Below are 21,455 nucleotides of genomic sequence, written 5' to 3'. Positions count from 1 at the left end.
CAAAGGCTGTGACGTCATGGAGGGCTCTGAGGGGAGCGCGAGGTCATGGAATGGTGGAATGGTGGAATGTTATGGAATTGTGGAATGTCCCGAGCAGGAAGGGATCCACCAGGATCACCCAGTCCAGCTCCTGTCCCTGCCCAGACCCCCCAGCAATCCCCCCTGTGCATCCCTGGTGTCCAAAGGCTCCTGGAGCTCTGGCAGCCTCGGGGCTGTGCCCATTCCCTGGGCAGCCTGGGCAGTGCCCAGCACCCTCTGGGGGAGGAACCTTTCCCTGGTGTCCATCCCAAAGCTCCCCTGCAGCCGTTCCCTCCTTCCCTGAGCTCTGCCCTGGGTTCCTCTCTGCAGCTGCACCAGCCCAGTGCCCTCAGCCCTCCTCGGGTGGCTCCTGCAGAGCCTTCCCCAGCCTCGGCCCCTCCTTTGGGCACTCTGGAACAGCTTCAGAAAGGCCTTGGGGACACCGGTGACAGCAGCTGAACGTGAGCCCAAGGTGGGCAAGAGGCCAAAGGCTGCTGGGCTATGCGAGCCCTGGGGTGGCAGCAGGGCCAGGGCAGTGCCTGTCCCCTGTGCTGGCACTGCTGGGCACCTCAGGGCTGTGTCCTGTTCTGGCCCCTCACTACAAGACATTTCCTGATTGCCTCCATTACTGCTAATGCTGTTGGTGAGACCTCATCCCACCTGCCAGGGTCACCTCCCACTGTCCCAGGCTGCTCCAAGCCCCAGTGTCCAGCCTGGCCTTGGGCACTGCCAGGGATCCAGGGGCATCCCCAGCTGCTCTGGACGCCCTGTGCCAGGGCCTGCCCACCCTCATTTTAAGACCTTCAAGGGCCTCTGGGAAGAATGAGGTCAAAGGAAGAAAAACTAAAGCAGTGGTGAGATCCTATGGAATCTCAGAGGTCTGGGGAGATTTGTTAAAGCTTTACTTCCACTAAAAGTCTATTTGTTCTACCTGATGTGTGGAGTCCCAGGTGTCTGGCAACTGGAGCTGTCTGGGTCCATCTAATTGGGAATTACCTGGTACTCTGTGTTAAAGAAATTCACCAGTCTGGTGGAGCCTGACTGAGTAACACCATTTTACTTTTCATGAATGTTACCAGAAAAGCTTAATTTATTAAGAAACAACTTATCAAACTACCCAGTGAAGATGTCAGAGGTTAAAAGTGTGTTGGCTCTTACCAGGAGCTTTGAAAATGTTGCTTTTTTTTTTTTTGCTGAACATTTTCTTGCCAGTTGCAAAGCACAGCTGCCTCTTGCATTGCACAAGGGGATGCTGCTCTTCCTGGTCCCAGGAAGCTTTGGGGAAGCAGTGGTGGAGATCACACAGAATTCACAGAATCACTGGGTTGGAAGAGACCTTCAAGATCACCGAGTCCAACCCAGCCCCAACACCTCAGCTAGACCATGGCACTGAGTGCCACATCCAGGCTTTTTTTAAACACATCCAGGGATGGTGATTCCACCACCTTCCCAGGCAGCCATTCCAGAACTTTATCACTCTTGATAAGAAAAGCTTTTTCCTAATATCCAACCTATATTTCCCTTAGAAGCTCTCCTGGCAAACTTGGGCTGCCACACTCCAGGAGCTGGAGGAGCTCAGCATTTTGCTTGTGGCCATTCGTTTTACACTGAGATAAAGCCTGATCTATGCAGAGACTTTGTTCCTTACATCAGCTGAGCACGTGGGGAGATAATGATCTGCCTTCCTGAAGCTCTGTTGTTATGAATAATAATCATAAATAATAAAGTGTTTAAGATGGCAATTTGCATTTCAGCAGCACCTTTAATTCATGGCTTTCAAAATGCTTTACAGACAGGGATTAACGAGGCCTCACAACAACCCTGTGAGGTAGGGGGATGTGATGTGACCATCCCACTGCTGTGGGGACAATGAGGGCACCAGGGATAAGGGGCTTGGAGCAGTCGTGCTGGGATTTGACCCAGAACTTGGACATTTCAGTCCCATCAGGCCTTCAGCTTCGGATCAGGCTTTCCCAAGCACGGGTCTGGCTCCACGTGGGGCTATGCTGATTAACGAGCCCGTGACTGCCTGGCACAGACTATAAAGGCCATTCATCTAAGGCAGAGGTTTATTAGTGCAGTGGATGGTGCCTTGGTGCTTCTTGCTGCTGGAATTATCTGAGTGTTTGAAGGCATATCAAAAATAGAGTTAGATATCAACCACCGAGTGTGGCAGGCTGTAACTGGAGAAAGCCCTTAGGCCCCAGATGGGGAAGCTATGTAGGACACTACTGTAAATGTACTGATCAGAAAGGACACAATAATTTATATATAAAGTCCACCCTTGCTCTTTCCCCGAAGGAAAAATAAAAAGAACCTAGAAAGCCACTGCTGGTTGTCACATGTCAGCTTCAAGCTCTGGGCTCTTGGCTTCATAGCACCTGCCAAAAGAACAGAACGTGGTCATCAGTGGCCTGGCTGGACTGACAAAAGCAGTAGAGCAGTGTGTTCTCCCAAACTCAGTCCCAGCTTTAAAACAACTGAAAATGATTAGAATTCCTCATGTGGGATGGACCTGAGAGCCCTGATGGGAATGTGCTTCTGCCACCTGAGGGGCAGGAGTGGATAAGCTGGGCTGGAGGGTGAGACCTCAATTTCTCACAGACATGTCCATTTAATGGCAAACCCCTCCAGCTTTGCAGCTGGCCACAGGTGATGTCACCTGTGTACATGAGGTAAACTTGGCACCTCAGGTTCAGCCAGCCCAGGTAAACTTGAGATGGGCACTCAAACTTTTCAGGCTCACTGGAAGCAGTTTGGACCATTAGAAATTTGGTGGCAGCTGGTTTTTGTCATATTTCTTAAGGAATAAAAGAGCAAAGAAATACCTCAAGGCATGCTCTTATGCCTTTTGCTCTTATCCAGCCAGAGAAATGATCCCCAGCTGATTCCCTAAAAAGCAAGGCTGAAGAGGGAAACCTTTTCTGACGGGGGATAGCTCATGCTGTTGTTGGTGTTGATGTTCTTCATGGAGATCAGAGTGATGCTGTTCCCCTTCTGGCTCATGTCTGCCGAGCAGCTGCCAAGGAAAGGAGATAATTAATTACTCTGGGAAACAAGAGAGGGAATCACAGAATCACAGAGTCACTGAGGTTGGAAAAGAGCTCCAAGATCATCGAGTCCAGCCTTTGAGTAATCACCACCTGGTCAAGCAGACCAGAGCACTGAGTGCCACGTCCAGGTGTTCCTTGGACACCTCCAGGGACAAAATTTCTTTGCAGAGAGCTGGAGACAAACAGGCAAGGCCGAGGCTGGTGTGGGGGACCAGGTTTGGTTTCCACCACCCACTGAGCTGCTGTCCTGATTCAGGCGCATCTATAGGGAGTTACAAGGCTTGGGAAGGTGGAATTCCCCCTTTTTTCCTACCTTGAGGGCTGGGATGTGCATTCCTTGCCAGTGGAGGCTGGATGGCTTTGGGATCAGGAAACCTTAGGCACTGCCCTATTTTCTGGCATGTTCTGCCTCAGTGGCTTCAGATCCCTTGGATCACCATTGTTAAGGGTATTTAGTGACCACTGATGCTGATGCAAATTTGGCACCTAAATACTCACAGACTTTGCTCCCTGTGTCCTTTTCCAGGGTTTAGGAAACTATCAGATGGAAAAATAGCAGCAATATGTTTTAGTCCCTTCCAGCTCTTGTTTCTTGCTGTTTTCCCATATTCAGCCTCTCCTCTGGAATAGCAGTGATGGACCATGGGGTTCTTATGGACCATTCTCTGCTTGATGCTTCTCTTCCAAAAGTCTCAGAACTGGGGCTCCTTTGTCCTGCTCTCACTGGGAAACAGTAATGGGCATCTTGGGAGATATCTGAGACTGCTCTGAGATCCAGAAACTCGATTTAGACCTCAAGGCTCTAGCTAGGCAAGAAAGACAATCTGCTTTGGGAAGGTGGGGAGTCTTCTCTTAGTGCAGCTTTGAGATGAGCCCCCTAAATATTGATCTATTTATGTCTCTATCAGAGGATGAGGTGTTATCAAAGCTGATTTTGCTTTTCTAACTCTCTCAAAGATATCTTGACAAGCTTCCTTCCACCTGAAATAACCAAAGCAGATTCTTTTCCTTGCTAAAATTAGCTCTGGGATAAAACAGGCACTCTCAATCAGATGTGGGTGGCAGGAGCAGTCTTACCTCTCTGATACCATGGAGCTTCCTGGTTTCTGTTTGTCTGGGGGGAAGAAAAGCAGGTGGTGATGTAGAGGTGAGAAGTCATAAAATAAGTCAGCTCTATTCTGAATTACTTTGTGCAGGGGTATAAATGAAATCTGAATGAGCTTGGAGACACTGTGGGGGAAACTTGGGAGTTGATTAGAGAAAACCCTTCAGCTAAGGGGATGTACAGGCAGGAACTGCTGGCCCTGCTGGGGTTTAGGAAGGATTCTGCCTTGCTACAGAGCAGCCTTGCCCTCTGCTGGGCACTGCTTCGTGGAAAATGGGATTCCTAAGGAAAAGGAGTGTCAAACTCTACGATTTTTGCTGGAAGAGCTGCCCATCTCTTGGAATTTGAGCTGCAGGAAATTTGAGACCACATCTAGATGAGGCTGGGCTGGGGCTGTAGTGAGGAGGTCACACTGCATTCCTAACTGCTCAATCTATGTTCCAGTCTGGCTTCCAAACCTCCCCACCACGCTGTAAGCTTTTCAAATGCATCTTTTAGGAATTGCCAGATCCACACGGAAACTGGTGGTTTGTTAATTAGGGAAGGACAGATTCCCCAGACAGATACCTTCAGGGTCCTTGGAGTGGTTGCACTTGAACCTCAGGCTGACCACACTGACCAGGATGATGACCACCACTATCAGGATAACGACAAAGCTGATGACACCTGGGGATGGAGGAAAGAACTGTCTGAGCAGCAGAGAGACTGACATCAAAACTTGGCTAGGAAATCAATATTTTCATTAATGTGAGCATGGCTCGTAATAGGCAGAGAAGCAAACAGTTGTTAGAACAAATAGCTTTATCCTCCTGTGTTTTAACCTCAAAGGGCTGCTATGAATACTTAATCAATAAATAATTAATTGGTAAGGCAGTGCCAGGAAGGCAGGAGTCAGCTGATTACACTGGGGATTGATAAGAGTCCGTATGTTCCTGCTACAGTCGGTAAATCTTATCCCAAAAGTGTGTAAAGCCAGATAAATAAGTAATGTAAGAGGGAGAGACAACATAGAGCTGTGGGTGATGTTATCTGTCCCATAAACCATCTTTAGACACTTTAAATCAAGTGTGGATTTGATACTGACATCAGGCCTCAATAATTCAATTCTTTGCACAGGAAATTTGTCCTGCTAAGAATCCCTCGGACTTAGAATCCTGGAATCATGGAATGGTTTGGGTTGGGAGGGACCTTAAAGCTCATCCTCTCCCACCCCCGCCATGAGCAGGGACATCTCCCACTGTCCCAGGCTGCTCCAAGCCCCAGTGTCCAACCTGGCCTTGGGCACTGCCAGGGATCCAGGGGCAGCCACAGCTGCTCTGGGCACCCTGTGCCAAAGCCTCATGGAGTTGAGTGTCCAAACCAGCATTTTTTTCTCCTAAAACTGCCCTAAACCAGGACACCTGGTGAAAAAGAACCCCTCCTCCCTCCAGGTGGCACAAGACCTTACCAAAAGCTGCCACTGTCAGTGGTGATTTCTCGTCTGTCGGGGTGGTGGACTCAGGCCATTGGCTGGAGGAGTTGGGTGCTGGGGTGATGGGTTTTGAGGTGCCTACAGAGGGGAGAAAGGTAGATTTACATAAAAGTCATTCTTCCACGGCTGGGAAGAGGATTCCTAGCAATCCTAGAGGCCCTTACTCTCACTTGCACTTCATGAAGAAACCAAGTTTGGATCCTGGCCAGGCCCATCAATATTAAGAGCAAAGTGAGTGAGACCTGTGCGGAATCATTGACTTGGTGGGGCCCCTTTTATGGACAAGCTGAGAGCACCCACAGGGTTTCCTTCTGGGACCCCAGTGGGGAAAGGTCAAAGTCAGCACTGGCATTGTGTTTGAGGAGGGAATTTGTCCAGCCTTCCTGCTTTTACAACCTTTTGCCATAATGGCACCTTTCCTGCTGTTCCCAGGCTCAAGAGGTTGCCCTGAAGTGCTGTTCTGCAGAGCTTTACAGGCTTTTCAAGGGCTGGATGGGATGTTCATCATCCCTCAGGAAATCCTTGGTGTCCATGCTGCCTTGAAGACAGCTGTGTGATGGCCTTGCTGCTGGCTGTGCAGAGGAATATAAAATATGGAGCAGGAATCACCTGTCTGTGAGGAGGAAGCACCTTGAGTCACTGATGTTGTGGTGCTCTCATTCCTCATGTGATCCTGACCTGCACAGAGAGACACAGAATGTGAGCATTGACCTCCAGTGACATTCAAGAACCAAACTGATGGGGAGGAGAATGGATTCACAGAAGTGCCAATGACATCTAGGGAAACCTGGAATTAATGCTCCCACCTCTATACTAATAGCTTCCCACCAAACATATTTTGTCCTGTTTTCCATGTCTAAATGAAAACCTAGGGCACCAAAATTCAAATCCCCTTTTGTGAACTCTTTAGGGTCTGCAGTCCCAGTTACAGGTTTGGGGCAGAAAGGCAAGGCAGGGCTGGAAGACTGAGCTGGGAAGGTTATAGATATGCTGTAGGTCATAAACATTGAGACTTTAAAATAAGTCTGATTAGGGGAAAAAATAATGCAGTATTTGGGTGCAGATTGAGTGTTTGGCTTGTCCCTGGACTTGAAATAAGTGGATTTGCTATGCTGGGTTATCTAGAAGTAATTAAATCTGTTTGAGTTGGGCTAACTTGTACACTATATGTAGTCTAGCTGTGGCAGCACAGAGGATTGTCCAAGCAAGGACTCCAGTTCTCAGTGGGATAAACTGGCTTGTGTGAAGCTGCTTCATTTGTGACAGCTGCTTCCAGTGCCTGAGCAAGGAAATGTGAAGCCAGCCCATGTGTTTTACTTGTACAGAGAAAAAACATCCTTTGCTGCCTCCAGGCTGTTGTTGAACAGCCAGAGTGTCTGCATCAACCTTAATGAGCAGCTACAGGTCCTGTCAGGAGACTCAAAGTGATACTTCAGAGCTTCACAAGATCATCTGTAGGTCAAGCAGGATCTTCTTCCCTTCTTTCCCATGTCCAGGCTCCCAGCAGCAGTGCTGGCCAAGGGTTTGTGGTGCCTGGAGGGGTGTGCACAGCTCCTGGCACTGCCTGGGGAGCTGCTGAACCCAGGTCCTGTCCCACAGCAAACATCCCTGATTTGGAATGGCATTTTGCCAAAAGCCAGGAAAAGGGGAAAAGGCACGAAATAATGAATCTAGCCATTTCACAAGGAGCAGAAAGTCTGGAGAAGCAGAGTCTGCTGCTGTACAATTTTTTGCCCACTCATCAAATTCTTTGTTTAATTCTGAAATTGTTCTTCTAGCCACAGGCAGAAGCTGTGGTTTGCTGAGCCTGGCACGGATACCCCATCCCTGGGAAATGTTGGGTCTCACACAATGGGAGACCTGGCTTTTGGAAGCATCAGCATCTTTATTCAAAGATGTGTGGAGCTTCTCAGTGGTAAATCAGGGCTGGGATGGACAGCAATCTGCTCTGAGCAAAGGGCTCCTGCCTTAGGTGGGCACAGCCATGCTGGGTGGGCATCTGTGTGGGCACAGCTGACCACAGCTTCCTCACCTTGCTTCTGTTTGGAGATCTGAGAGGTACTTGGAGAGGCAGAGCACTTTCTTGACCACTGCAGATTTTTGGGGTTGAATTTTTAATGGAGAGTCAGCTCAGCTGTCAGATTTCAGTCTTCCAGTCACTTGGATTCTGCCCTTATTCTGAGAAAACTCTTACTGAATTCTCTAAATTTTACTTACAGGTTAGGTTAAGAAAACTGTCAAAAGCAAAATTATATTTATTTTAAAAGATTTTCAAAGGACTCCCCTCTCCTAAACATAGATCCATTGTTTGGCTGTTCATGTCCATCCCAGCAGAAGATGTTAAGAGCATTTATCTCATGTGTTATCACTGCGTATAAAGACACCAGGTGTGATTTTGGATGGCTCACCCCCCAAAAAAGACTCATGCTTAGAGAACCTGTGCCATTGATTACCATCAAATTATCTGATCTTATTGTTAACCTCTAAAAGGACAAAGTACCTTGAGGTGCTGGAGAAGGAGCTGCTGTGCTTCTGTTTCCACTGGACTTATCATCTAGATAAAGAAAACATGGGAAAGGACAATTAACTTGGGAAGCCACTCCAGATTCCACTGTGGAGAGCTGCTGGGTGTCCATGGAGTAAAAATCTTTATTTGCATGCTGCTTTCCCTCCAGACAGACATCAGGATGCCCAGGTAGCCAGGTGTGGAGTCAGCTCAGAGTGTACCTGATGGGTGAGCTTGGGAGAGGGAGCCTGGGGACACTGGAGCTGCTCCAATATTGGATAAATCATGATCTGGATTTTCTCATATGGGCTTGGCCTGGCTTTGTCCATCTGGGGAGCTGGAATGAGCTGCTCTCTCAGCAAAAAAACCTCTGAGAAATTCAAGATTTGCAGAATTGCTGAATAACCAGCACAGTGTGGACTAGGCCTAATATTCTGATGCCTGCAGTTTGGCTTGGATAAGGAGGGAGGCACAAACAGGTCCTGCCTGAGCAAATATTTGAGTTTTCCATCCTTACCTCTCTCAGTGATTGCTGTCAGGGGTGTTGTAGTGCTGGGGGAGGGTTTGGCTGTAGTAGTTTGACTCACAGAGGTGAGGCTCAGGTTCGTCAGTGGTGTTGCTTTTACTGATGGCTCTGTAGAAAAATTGTGGTGTTACTTCAAAAGGTTCAGCTCAGAAACAGCTTGGAGAGGGCACAGCTATTGCAGAGCCCTCAAATTTCTTGAGAGTTAGGAATCATCTGCTAGGGGAAGCATGGAAATAGCCTTCATTCTGCTCAGAGTCAAGGAGCTCTTGTACTTTGGAATTTCCTTTTGCTCTTTTCACTGTGAGGAGATGCTGAGCTGGCAGAGCTCAGCAAACATGAGGAGAAAGTCAGGGTCTGCCACAGCTTCTTTCCCTGCTGTGAAAAGTGAAGGTTCTTGTCACCAGACACTTGACCTGCCTGGAGCTGCCTGGCACCACGTGATCATTTCCTTGTGCTCTGAAATGCCAACTTCCCCCTTTCATTTCACTGAGAGTCTCCAAGCACAAATAATTCAGCTCTTGAAGTGGTCTGCAGGCTCCATCCTCTGCCTCAGCCTGCTCCAAACTGCCCCTGATCCAGAGCAAGATGTGAGGGGGAAAGCTTTCAATAATCCCTCTGCAAGGAACAGTGGATCACCAGCTGGGAATTGATAGGAAACTTCCTTGCCGAGACTGCTCTTGGCTTTCCAATAAATTGAGAAAATGGTGAAATGGTTTCAAGGTTAGTGTGGTGGGGTTTTTTTCCACTTTATCTAAATGTTTCAGTGAAATATTAGAATTTGGGATAAAGTTTAAGCTTCTCTTTTTTTTTTTTTTTTTTTTTTTTTTTGCAAGGCTTGGAGGCAGAAGCAGAGATCTTTTTGAGATCTTATTCCTTGATATTTTTGGGATCCTCCTGGAAGGGTAGCTATGCTTAGATTTTTTTTTTCCTGACACATAGCAGGAAGAGATCTGTCTCCAAAGATACAAGTGGACACTAACAGACATGGAGCTGCAGAGATAATTTCTTGTGTAATTGGTTTTCTGTACATATAGAAAAATGTAGGAAGGCTTGTGTTGGAAGGGATCTTAAAGATCAGCCAGCTTGGACAGGCCTTGGAGCAGCCTGGGATAGTGGAAGGTGTCCCTGCCCATGGGGAATGGGAGGAGCTTTAAGGTCTCTTCCAACCCAAACCATTCTGGGATTTCACTCTGTGATCATCTCACTCTCCCTATGCAATTTAGTGATTTCTTTGCCCCTGGTTTTGCTCACACCTGTGCCTTGATCCCTGTGGGGTGAGTTGGCAGGATCAGAAGCCCTGACACCACAAAATCTCCTTCCTCCTCACCACTGTCCCCTGCACAGCCCCAGTTACTGTGGGGTGGCCCAGCTGGGCTGAGGTCAGACCAGTTCCCCTCTGGGATGTCCCCAGGCCAGTCTCCAGCTGAGCATTACCTGAGCCGTGGTTCTTGGCTTCAGGGCTGGGTGTTGTTGGTGGGGATGGACCTGGAACACAAGCAGAGGCACAGAGGTGACATTTGCAGGCTGGTGGGATCCCACAGGGAGGGTTGGAGGATGGGCCAGAAAGGGGCCATGGTTGCCAAGGAGAGCAGAAAGGGTGAGGGGAACAAGAGATGCTGAGGAGAGGGTTTGTCCCTGGCGTGGCTGTAGGGACCAGCTCCATGGATCCACTGCTGCTAGGGAACAGCTGGGGAGCAGGGAGCAAAGAGCAGGCAGGATCCCTCTGCTTTCCCCAGGCTTCCTGGGACACAGCCTCACTCCCTGCTGGAACAAAGGGAGCCAAGGCAGGTCACCCCTGGGGCACAGTGCCCTCCATGTCCCCTGGAGGTCTGGGGGTGGCTGCTGATGGATGGGGCAGGCAGAGGCAGGATCCTGGGAGAAGATCCCTCAACAGATGGGAGTTTGGGATCAGGGTCCCATTTGGGGCTTCTTCCCAAATCTGCATCCCCCCATTTCCACATTTGGATGCATCCACATCCAAACAGACACATAAAGCACATCACAAGCAGAGGTACCTGTTCCAGCAGGGGTGGAGGAGTTTGTGGGAGCTGTGGAACCTGAAAGGGAAGAGCAGAGGGTGAGTGGTGCTGATCTGTGGTGGTCACTAACACACTGCTGTTCTTGTTCCTTGTGGGGTTTGGGTTTTCCCCCTCTTCTGTAGGAATGACTTGGAAATGTGGGATTGCCCCAAAAGCTTTAGCAGAGAAGTAATAGCAAAGAAGTTTTACTGAGTGTAAAACTATCAGGCTCTGAGTAAATTAGTAGTGGAGTTTATCCAGCCAGGATAAATGTCCTCCTCTACTTTGAGGGGCCACAGAAATCCATGGGGTCATTCCCTGCCTTTGAGCCCAGCCCTGGCAGAGCAGGGTGTGTGACCTGTGTTCTGGAGCTGTTCAGAGGTAAGACACCCTTCTGAACACTTTGTTCCCTTGAGACTTTAAGAATGGATGGATGAGGTTTGTAAAGGCTTCCAGGAGCTGGTGGGACTGTTCTCCTTCCTATCCTGTGTGTCCTGGGAAAATGAGGCTGGAGGGAGCTGCAGCCCTCAGGAGCTGCCTTCCCTGTAGGGCTGGCTAGTCCTGCAGGTCCATACAAGGCTGTAGGTGTTCACTGTGTCCCCAGTTGCTCAGCTGAAAGGGGCCTTTGTTTGGTTTATTTGTTTGTTTTTCTTTTGCATTCATGACAAAGCATCCCTGCTTCAATCCCTCACATTTCCTACTCTCAGCATCCGTGATGTTTTCCTGTAAATCCCCAACTCCTGGGGTCCTGTGGTCATGGAGTCACAGAGCAGAGTAGTTTAGTTTGGAATGGAACTTTCAAGGTCATCTAGTCCAACCCCAAGGGTTAGATGAGATGGCAATTAAAAATGCTGCCCTTGAAAATGGGAGAAAGAAATGTCCCACACTTGAGGACAAGACCTGAAAAATGTAAATACACTTTAAATGCTCAAATCCAACCCAGCTGGTTTAACTTTGGGAAGGTGACTTTGAGTCTGTCATTGCTGGAATGCTCATCCTAATTGGGATTTTCAAATGGTTATTGCTGGTGACCCTGGTGCTCTCTGTGGTTAAGTTTAATGACAGAAATGACACTACAGCTACAGAAAGCAGCTGAATCTGACTGCCCTGGTGATCCATCTCACCAGAGTCCCACGGGAGAAAAGGGATTTGGGGAGAAAGGGACAGCAGGGAAGGTTGAATCCTTCCAGCACACTGTCCCCTCATGATGCCTCAGGGCTCTGTGGTAGGAGCAGTGCCTTTCCAGGGGGTGCAGGGGGGGTCCAGCCAGGGCAGCACCAGCCAGGGCACAACAGTGCCCGTTTCAGCCAGAACCTGCTCTCCTGGAGGGAAATTCTCCCTGGGAGGGTGGGCAGGCCCTGGCACAGGGTGCCCAGAGCAGCTGGGGCTGCCCCTGGATCCCTGGCAGTGCCCAAGGCCAGGCTGGACAGGGATTGGAGCAGCCTGGGACAGTGGGAGGTGTCCCTGGCATGGCAGGGGTGGAATGAGATGAGCTTTAGGGTCGCTCCCAGCCCAAGCCACTCTGTGATTCCAGGATTTGATGCCAGGAGCTGTAGGGGTGGTGTAGATGAGCTCAGGGGCAGGTCCATGAGCTGCTGGTGCCTGGGGAGGCTGAGGGCCTGGGCAGGGAGGGGTGTCTGGAGGGAGACTCTGAGCACTGAGTGTGGTTCTGGCTCAGAGCTCACCCTCAGCACCCTCTGGGTGTAGCGAGTTCCTGATTGATCTCATTTTCCTCATGGAATTGCTCTGGAGCCATAATTGTTTTTGTGTCTGAGGCTTTATGACAATGATCCCAGCCAGACAGGAAGTGTGTAAACCACGGTGAACACATAATAAAATGTGGTTTATTCCCAGACATGGCTTGGCTGTGAAAATCAGACTGGACTTTTCAGACCTTTTCCATGTTTTTCTCTTCTAATTTAGTGGGCAGCAGGCTGAGAAAACTGTCCTGTTCAATCCATGAAACAGAAGATAGGATCAGGTCTTTAATCACACAGAGAGGAAGGGACTGGTTGATTTTCTAACTCCATTTGGAGCAGGATCAGGAACTAAGGACCTTTATGTGCAGCAAGGAAAAGGGAGGCTGGGAAATAGGAACCTGCCTTAGCACAGGGCTAGTGAGGTGCTAGGAGTGATTGTGTTGGAGAATTTATGGGATATCCTTCCCTGGGGGTTTGGAAGAGCAACTTAAAGGAGCATCAGGGTGATGCCTCAGGTTTCAGCTTTTATATTTTTAGATTCTAAAGATGCTGCTTTAGTGTGTGGGCCTGGGCTTCATATCAGGGCATGGTGAGCTCTGTGCACAGAGCAGGGAGACAAAACAATTCCTGCTCTAGCTGGGGACCAAGGACAAATGATCCAAACCTCAGGCCCAAGAGTACAAACAACGTGGGCTGAGGAGAGAAAAACAAGAAGGATGGGACTGCATGGGCTAAAGCTGGAATTGGACAATGAACTGAAGGATGCCAATGGAGCAGAACTGATAAAAGTGTGAAATCCCATCCTGTTGTGCATTTTGTGACCATTTTGGTTCATCTTGGGTGCAGCCCTGGCTGGGCTCTTGTGCTGCTCAAGGTGGATCCATTGAGGCCTCCTAATAAATCTCTACTTTATTCTTTAATTCTATCCAGCCTCTGTTCTAGGTCAGCCTTCACAAGGCATCAGGGCAGTAAGAGACAGGGTTATGGGCAGCTGAACCATCACCTACTAAATCAATTAATATAATGGGGAAAAAAGAATGTTTTAGACACATGTTTTCCCTTCCTCAAGAGGCAGAGATGCTTCTTTTGAGGAAGGAGGATGATTCTGGACATTAGTTTGCAAATGCCTTAAGATGCTCTATACATTCAGCACAAAAAGTAAAGTGCTGAGATTGTCCTGGGGGTCAAAAACCTCCAGCAGCTGCCAGGCTCACACAGCTCCCCTTTCTCCAAAATTCCCTTGCAGGACCTATTGCCATGTTTTCCTGAGGGGAGAAGTAGCTGTGGCACACTTATGGAAATGCTCCCAGGTACTTTTTCATGGACATGGTGGAAGCACCCAGAATCGCTGGAGAAAGAGCTGCTGTCTGCACTCAGCCTTTGCTAAAGGGAAAGGGAAAATGAAGATGCTCAGCTGGACATTTATTCCACAATTTTTGGTGCAGATGAGGAGAAATCTGAGAGCTTGAACAGAGCCTCTGGGGATGGGAGGAAGCTGAGGGCAAGGGAGGTGACATTGCCCTGCTCTGCCCTCCCTGATGGGACAATCCATGGGCCAGCTCCAGCATCCCTTGGACAGGAGGCAATTATTGTACTCAACAGTTTCTTCACTGCAGCTCATCCTGTCATTGAGGGTCACACTGGAGACCTTCTGAAGTTCTCTGCAAACCTAAACCTCGTGGTTATTGTAAAAAAGATGAAAAAGCAGATTTTTCCCACTGCTCAGTTCCCAGAGTTCCTGTGGCTGAGCTGATGCTTGCCCTGCTCTGGAGAGGCTGAGGGCTGGAGATCCCTTCTGGCACCATGCTCCGGAATAAACGGCGGGGCCCTCTCTAAACACATCCACACTCACTGCAAAGCGCAGCCGGCCTGGCTCCGGCCTCTGGCTGCTGCTGCTTGTTGTGCCTTCCCTGCCAACTCAAATAAGCAAAAGCCCTGTTCTGTTGGGTGTTTTCTTTTGGGGAGGGTGCTCAGCATCCCTGGTCCCGCAGGAGCAGGATGGATCTGTGCAAGGCAGGATGAGACCGAGCTCCCATTGCGGGGCCCGGCCGCAGGATGGGGTGAACACAACGCGCCACGTGTCACAGCTCCCTGCAGATATCCCAGGGGATCCTGGAGCTGGAAACAATTCCCTCCCAGGGCTGCTGCCAGCACAGAGAGCCCTGGCTGCAGAAACAGCTCCCAGCAATAATCAGGACACGGCTGGCGCAGCTGGAAGTGCAATAAACATCAAAGCCCCTCCACAAGGGCAAGCACTGCCAAGGAGTTCCTTGTGTGTTTGGGTGCAAAGGATTTACAGCTGGATTGTGCAGTCCTGGGTGGAGACTGGGAGCTGGCTGAGGGATTTACCATGGGAAATAGGGCTTTGTGCTCGTGCTGTCATGGGAAAGTCCCAGTTAGCCACGGGAGCTGCAGGTCGGGGCTGCAGCTGCACTTTGCTCGCAGTGCTCGCTGCTTTCCCGGTAATTTTTCCAAAGGGTAAACAGGAGAATTTTGGATTTCTGTTCTTGGCAGTTGTTTTTCTGTGGGGCTAGGTGTATCTAGACTGACCTGGATGGAGTCTTCTCTCATGGCAGCTGAGATATTCCCAAAGCCAGCAGCTCACCCCACTCACTCCTCAGCACAAAGAGGGTGATGCCAACCAAAAGACAGGTGAATTTTAGGTATTTATGCTTTAGTATTGTTTTTGGCAATTGTAGACATTTAAAGCATGGTTTTTCCAGCTGCTGACCAAAGAGAGGGACTACTTTAAACCCCCATACTTTGCCAGGGTTTCCTATAGAGACCTGAGCCAGTTCTTGGAAAGGTTTCAGCAGGGTTTAGATCAGGCTCAAGGCAGGCTTGTGGTGTCCAATCTGTGTTCATGGAGGGCTGGAGTCACTGGGGAGGATCTCTGGCAGTGGTGTGGAGTCACAGGGACTGCTCCTGTCCACTCAGAACTGCTGATGGGGAGGGAGCATCTATTCCCAGTGACAAGGAACCCTGGACTCGTCCCTTCCCTGGCAGTTTTGGGGGATGTCCCACCCGCAGAGCCCACAGGGCAGGGCTGCACCTCTGTGTCACCCTGTGCTTGAAAACACTTTCAGAAAAGAGATCCAGCAAGCTAAAAATAGGCTTTGCAACTCAGGTATTGGCACTTCTGTCAGATGACCCAAAACAGAAAAAAATACCAACCACTTAACACAGGTGCAGCTGGTTTCTGGGTGAAAGCAGCAGTGAGCAAGACCCAGTTCTTAGGACTTCCACATGGAAAAAAATCCTCTTTTAGGAAACCTGGAAAGCAGAGAGTCCTTCCAAAGCCTAAGTCCTGTTTTATTAAGTGCCTAAATAAGGTGTCTCTGCCTTGAGGGTCTCACAGCAGAACAGGTGGGGTGGGAATTGAGGAGAGAGGGGAAAAGTGTTGTTCTGTTTCTGTTCAACAGAAAAGTGTTATTCTGTCAGTTATCTGGTGGATAACTGACAGCCCAAATCAGGGCCAGATCCACAGAAGTGTTCAAGTGCCTAATTCCCAAATGGCATGGGGGGGTTGGCAACTGGCTGCCAAGTTGTTCTGAATTGCAATGACTCAGTCAAAGTGTTATGGAAAGTTTAGAGAGCCGGGAATTAATCCCGGATCTCATCAGCAATTAAAATTAATCGTTGCCTTCCTCTGCCCGTCCTCAAGGACTGGGCCTGGGCATCCTCTCCAAGCACCACATTCCCTGCTCCTCTCTGGTGAGCCAGTCTGGAAGCAGATCTTAGTGGGAGGCAATTAAAACCCACTTGGATGTAGAAACAACCTGGGAGACAAACAATGTGGGGAAGCTGTGAGCACGGAGCGGCTCTGCTGCACCCCTGTGCTGCCCAGGGCTGCCTTTTCCATGTGAAGGGAAGGAAAAGCAGCCTGGCTTTCTTTTCTCCTGGCTGCACCACCCCTGCTCCACCAGGCTGCTGCTCCATCACCCTCCCAGCTGTTTATTTTAGGGCTCTGGGTTTGCTCCTGGTGATATGGGTCCTGTCCTTCTCCTGGCCCTGCTGCTCCTCAGGTTTGGAGCTGGGTCTGGGATTTTGGAGGGGAAATCACTCCATGCCCAGTGCAAATGAAAAATGGGGGCACCACCAATCCAGGCTTGATGGGACCCAGAGCCCAGCCTGTGCTTTCTGCCTACCTACAATTTTTTAATAATATTATTTATTAGCAGAGCTCAAAGCACTTTACAGAGGAGACTTTCCAAGTTTCTTCCCAAACTGATTATTCTTTCCAATGATCCTGAGATTCCCTAGATTTGTTTGAATGCTGCTCTCTGGTGTTTATGAACCACCAAGCAGGAATGTGATCTGCTGGAACTGGTTCAGGAGACAAGGTGTGAAAGGGGTTGGTGGCTAAGGGATTTTGTAGGAAATGGATTTGTAGAGAATTTTCAAAGCTTGATAAAAGGTTTACATAGTATGGATCTGCACGTAAACTTTGAGATAAGAAATGCTGACTTAGAAATGCTATGGAATAGGACAGACATTGTTGAGAGAGAATAAAAATTCATCATTCCTGTTCTTTCCACCTGCTTTTCTTGAGTGTCCTGGCTTGAGTGCCAGGGGAGCACTTGAAGGATAACCCTGCCTGGAAGAGATTCCAGTCTCACAGAAGCAACAGCTACAGGCCAGGTAAAGCATCTTGGCCTGACAATTCATCTGAGTCCAGATTTTGCTCCCACATTTCCTAACTCTTCATGTATCCCCCACATCTCATATCCCCACAGTGTGGGCAGCAGGGCAGGGGGGGTTCTGCCCCTCTGCCCTGCTCAGCTGAGACCCCACCTGCAGAGCTGCCCTCCTTCAGCTCAAGGACATTCCCCTGTGTCCTGTCCCTCCATCCCTTGTCCCCAGTCCCTCTCCAGCTCTCCTGGAGCCCCTTTAGGCCCTGGAAGGGGCTCTGAGCTCTCGCTGGAGCTTTTCCTTCTCCAGGTGAGCACCACCCCAGCTCTCCCAGCCTGGCTCCATGGCAGAGCTGCTCCATCCCTCTGCCCATCCTGGTGCCTGCTCTGGACTCAGATGGGAGCTTCCCCCCTGTTGAGGTGGTTGGGTGGTGCTGGGTGGGCTCCTCTGGCAACTGGGGCCAGGAGAGCTCCCAGCTGGGACTTTGCTGCTGCTGCAGAAGCCCCAGCTCCCTTCTGCAGCCTGGCTTCCCAGCAGGAACGTTCCAGCCTTTGGGACACCAGCAGCACCTCCTGCAAGGACACCTGTTGTTGACTCACCTATTGTAAATGGGACAGAATTCCTGGAAGCTGCTGCAGTCAGAGCTGCAGAGGGGTTTCATGTTACTGAAGGGAGCAGTTTGTTGTGTGAGCAAACATTTCTCCAAACCACCTCCTGCTTTCTCTTCCTTGTTTCAGCACCTCAGGGCTGGGCTGGCCTCGCCCTTGGCTGAGAAATCTGCTTTAGGATGCTCTGGGTTGAGGATGAAAGTCTGGAATCTGGGTGCCTGTCCTATGGCTGCACCTCATCTTTTTGATTATATCAAAAATATATCTCAAAACACGTGTCTGCTTTTGAAATACCACATTTCTCATGGCATTATCCATCCACAGGCTGTGGCACAGATAAGGAGAGCAGTGGATGGAACAACAACAGTGGGAAATCCTGCTGGGTTTTCATCAGCTTTGAGGAGGAATTTTTGCAGTGGAAATCTTTTGTCTGGGAAATGCCTGCCCATTGTAATGGAAAGGGTCTATAGGAAGAGGTTTGTTTGGACAAATTTTCTGCTAAGTGTTTCTAGGGGGAGGAAAACCAAATTGGAAATGTGCCAGACCTTCCCAACTCAGCAATTTCAAAATAACAGTTTGAAATTCCCTTATTTGAACCTCCCTTTGGAAATAACCATGAGAATGGAGAAATTTAATTTAGGAAATGCTAAATTAATAAAATACTGAATTTGCACCAAGCAAAAGCAAGAAAGGCCTGTGTGGGACCAGGCAGGTGTTAGTGTCCAGCCTAAGCTGATTCTGTGTCTCCTCAAGGTTACATCCATCTCCCCCAGGGCAGGGAGCCGTGTTCCAGAGCCCCTAATTCCCTTTTCCAGCTGCTGGTGTGCCAGGAAACCAGCAGCACCATGGAGCCCGACTGCCCTCTCCCAAGCTGCTGCTTTGCCTTGTGCAGAAGCTTCCCCAGGGGTTGCACCACCTCTGGGACTTGCCGTAAAATTAAAAATGAAATTAAAAAGCCATGTTGGGGCTGTTGGATCAGAGCAGAAGAGGGAGGCAGGACATTCCAGGGAAGGCTGCTTTGGTGGGAGAGGTGTGACAGTGCTGTGACCATGCAGGGGGACAGTCCCTGCCCCTGGTTTTAGGCTGGTGGCTTTGAGAGGACAGTGATGCTGTCGAGACTGAAGGATGGAGAGTGGCATCCCTTCCACCTGTGCTGCAGCATTAGGTGCTCCTGGGAGCTGGGATTCTGGGATTCTGGCATTCTGGGCAGTGCCTCTGGGATTCCCACTCCATGGACCTTGGCGTGGTGCAGCCCAGCCAGGGAAGGGGCCTGACCCCCTCTGTGCCATTGCTGTACCATAAAAGCCCTTCCAAGCAGTTTTAAAAGGAAAAGCAGCGTTCTGGGTGGGCATTAAGGAGTGTCACAGGGAGGCCAAGGCGCTCAGAGCCCCCTGGTGTGATCCTTGCTCTGATCCCAGGCTCAAATCCCCCCTCTGCTGAAGGCAGCAGTGTTGGCCTCTAATGAAGAGAGAAAATTTCCAATCCATGTGCTCTTATTTCTTGGAATTATACAGCTACAAACCGAATTGCTTTCTATATTCTGCAGAATGAGATGATCTTTCCTTTCCAACACAAACCATTCTATGATTCTCTGCCTTTTAAAAATCCCATTATTACCAGCACAGTGGCTGTAACCTGAGGCAGCTTCTATGGTTTAATGATAAAACCTCGAGTTGGAGACACATTATTTTATATTCCTTTGAATGTATTCCAGCTCCCAGCTACTACAGCTGTCAGCAAGGGAAGAGGGGCCTGACAATGCAGGGAAAAGCAACCTGTCATCCTTTGGAGCAGGAAACCAGCTCCTTCATCCCACACCTCAACTCAGATGGGAAAGAGAAGTTAAAGAATAATTACCCCAAAGCAGCAGAATTATTACAGCAAGGACGAGATGTGCTCTGCATGAGCCTTGCACGTGGGCTTTGTATTGATACTAATGAGAGCAAAAAGTGCAAATAAAAAGTATTTTTGAGGAAAACAATGTCCTGTACATTGAAACATTCCACCTTGACTCTTACTTGACAAGAGTCACTTACTCCAAACGCCTCAGCAGAAACACTCCTTTCATTAAGCTGCAAGCAAATCCTTGTATTCTATCAGTGCCAAACAAACCCTGTACACCTGACAAAGCCACGATTTCCCCAGCAGCCCGGCTGCCACCCCTGAGCTGCAGGGCTGCAGTGGCAGCTCCCAGCCTCTGCCCGGCTGCCTTTGGAGCCCCCCGTGAAGCCGGACCCCCAATCCCCCCCGTCCGAGCCCGGTTCTCGCGGGTGCGGAGCAGCTCACCTGGGAGCAGCAGGAGGAGCCCGAGCAGAGCGCGGAGGGACGGGAGCGGCATCTCCGCGCTGCTCTGAGCCTGGCGGAGCTCTGGCCATCCCGGGAGGGACCGCAGCAGCGATTCGCCTGCCTGGGCTGACTCTCGCTCAGCTTCCTGTTAAAGAATAGGAGGAAACGGGCTCAATCCACAGGGGAACTGTGTTTTTCAGCCCATTATGGCCGGGGAGGATGTGAGCCATCGCTCACCGGCGGCGGAGGAAACCTCGCCGGGCTTTGCCGGGGTTCGGTCCCGCTCGGAGGGATGCTCCGCTCCGGGCCTCGGGGCTCCCGTGCGGTGCCGGGGCTTTTTGGGAAGTGTTTTGTGTATGGGGCGAGGTGCCCCAGGTCTCTTCCCCCCACATCTGCCTCCCTGGGGTCAGAGCTGCTGGAGGAGCCTCCCCGGCACCTGAGAGGGGGGTTCTTACACATCCGTGGGGAATTTAGGGATAACTGCTCCTCGTGGGGCCCGGGTGGCTCAGCAGCTGGGCCTTCCCTGTGCCCTGTGCCTCCCCGGGCAGCTCCAGCGAGTCTGGGTACTGGGACATGCCAGCTTTGGCATGGTGGCCTTGGCACGGTGACTTTGGCATGGTGGCTTTGGGATGCTTCAAGCAGCACCTTGCAGGACACACAGCACATGCTGGGCTTGGATCTACCCCATTCCCAGTTCCTGGAGAAGGGCAGGAACTGGAAAACTGGGCCCCATCCAGCCCAAGGGGCTCAGGCATTTGGTTTCTTGGCCCTGACCTTGTGTTGTGCTGCTCCGTGCAGGTCCTGCCTGTCACAGTGGGAACCCCAGAGGTTCTGGTTTATCCTGTGCTGGATGTCAGTGGTGTTTGCAGGAGGAGAAGCATTTTAGTGTTCCCACCTAGGAAAGGCTCCTGTGTCCTTCTCAGGGGTCTGTGTGGGTGTTCAGGATGCAAAGCCAGAGGATTCTGTCTGCTGGTCTGAGGGGCTGCTCCAGCCCCCTCCCACAGCTCCCAAAAGCCACAGAGCCTCAGCCAAAGGCCAAGGAGATTCTCCTTCACTGCATGGAGAGCATCAAGGGTGTCTTATGCTGCCAGCAGGATCCTGGTTCCCACAGCTGGCAGACAGCAGCAGCACTGGAGGGAATCATCCCCTGTGCATGGCACAGCTCCTCACAGTCCGTGGGTCTCTTCCATGCCCTCCAACCCCTCAGGAAAACCAGCAGGCCCAAGGCTGGAGGCCTCCACAGCAGCCTGGCTGGGACAAACCCCCTGCCAGCAGCCCCCCCATCCTTTTGTCCCTTGCACAGATGTGATGCTCAGAGATTATGCTGTAGATTAAGGTTTTACTGAATCCTGAAATGAGTGCAAATACCCAGAAGCTCACACGCAGTTGAATCTCTTCTGGGCGCTTGGCTGGATGGGAAAAGGCATTTCCCACCGTGTCCTCCCCACGTGCAGGAAGGACAGAACCCAAATATTCACCCCAGCCTGTCTGCTGAGAGCCTGCAGGTAAGAGCAGTGGTGTTTTGGGGTGGA

At 50.3% G+C, this 21,455-nt stretch overlaps 1 protein-coding gene across 2 annotated transcripts; it reads right to left on the bottom strand.

Moving 5' to 3' along the window:
* Positions 1–1,207: 1,207 nt before the first annotated feature.
* On the bottom strand, positions 1,208–20,054 carry ECSCR (endothelial cell surface expressed chemotaxis and apoptosis regulator). 2 transcript variants are annotated; one of them, XM_077186424.1, is made up of 11 exons: positions 19,924–20,054; positions 10,695–10,736; positions 10,114–10,164; positions 8,671–8,787; positions 8,148–8,201; positions 6,257–6,325; positions 5,624–5,725; positions 4,744–4,842; positions 4,149–4,185; positions 2,938–3,037; positions 1,208–2,399 (listed from the first exon to the last, which is right to left on the bottom strand). In XM_077186424.1, exons 1-11 carry the CDS (start codon positions 19,973–19,975, stop codon positions 2,391–2,393), a joined length of 732 nt encoding a protein of 243 aa, XP_077042539.1. In that variant the 5' UTR covers positions 19,976–20,054; the 3' UTR covers positions 1,208–2,390. The 2 variants fall into 2 exon arrangements, with proteins under 2 accessions (XP_077042539.1, XP_077042538.1); XM_077186423.1 differs by lacking the exon at positions 1,208–2,399 and having other exon boundaries at positions 2,911–3,037.
* Positions 20,055–21,455: the final 1,401 nt, after the last annotated feature.

Source organism: Agelaius phoeniceus, chromosome 15 (assembly GCF_051311805.1).
Source record: "Agelaius phoeniceus isolate bAgePho1 chromosome 15, bAgePho1.hap1, whole genome shotgun sequence".
NCBI classification, from domain to species: Eukaryota; Metazoa; Chordata; class Aves; order Passeriformes; family Icteridae; genus Agelaius; species Agelaius phoeniceus.
Note: the sequence above shows the minus strand (reverse complement) of the source record. Positions and strands in the feature narration are given on the sequence as shown.

Bases quoted from the DNA above. Each gene is read 5' to 3' on its own strand.
- ECSCR (XM_077186423.1), bottom strand. From the start codon at position 19,975: ATGCCGCTCCCGTCCCTCCGCGCTCTGCTCGGGCTCCTCCTGCTGCTC. The intron at 10,165-10,694 runs GTACCTCTGCTT...CTTGTGTTCCAG, and splicing joins CTCCACCCCTGCTGGAACAG to GTCCATCCCCACCAACAACA. The intron at 3,038-4,148 runs GTAAGACTGCTC...TTTCCTTGGCAG, and splicing joins AGCTCCATGGTATCAGAGAG to CTGCTCGGCAGACATGAGCC.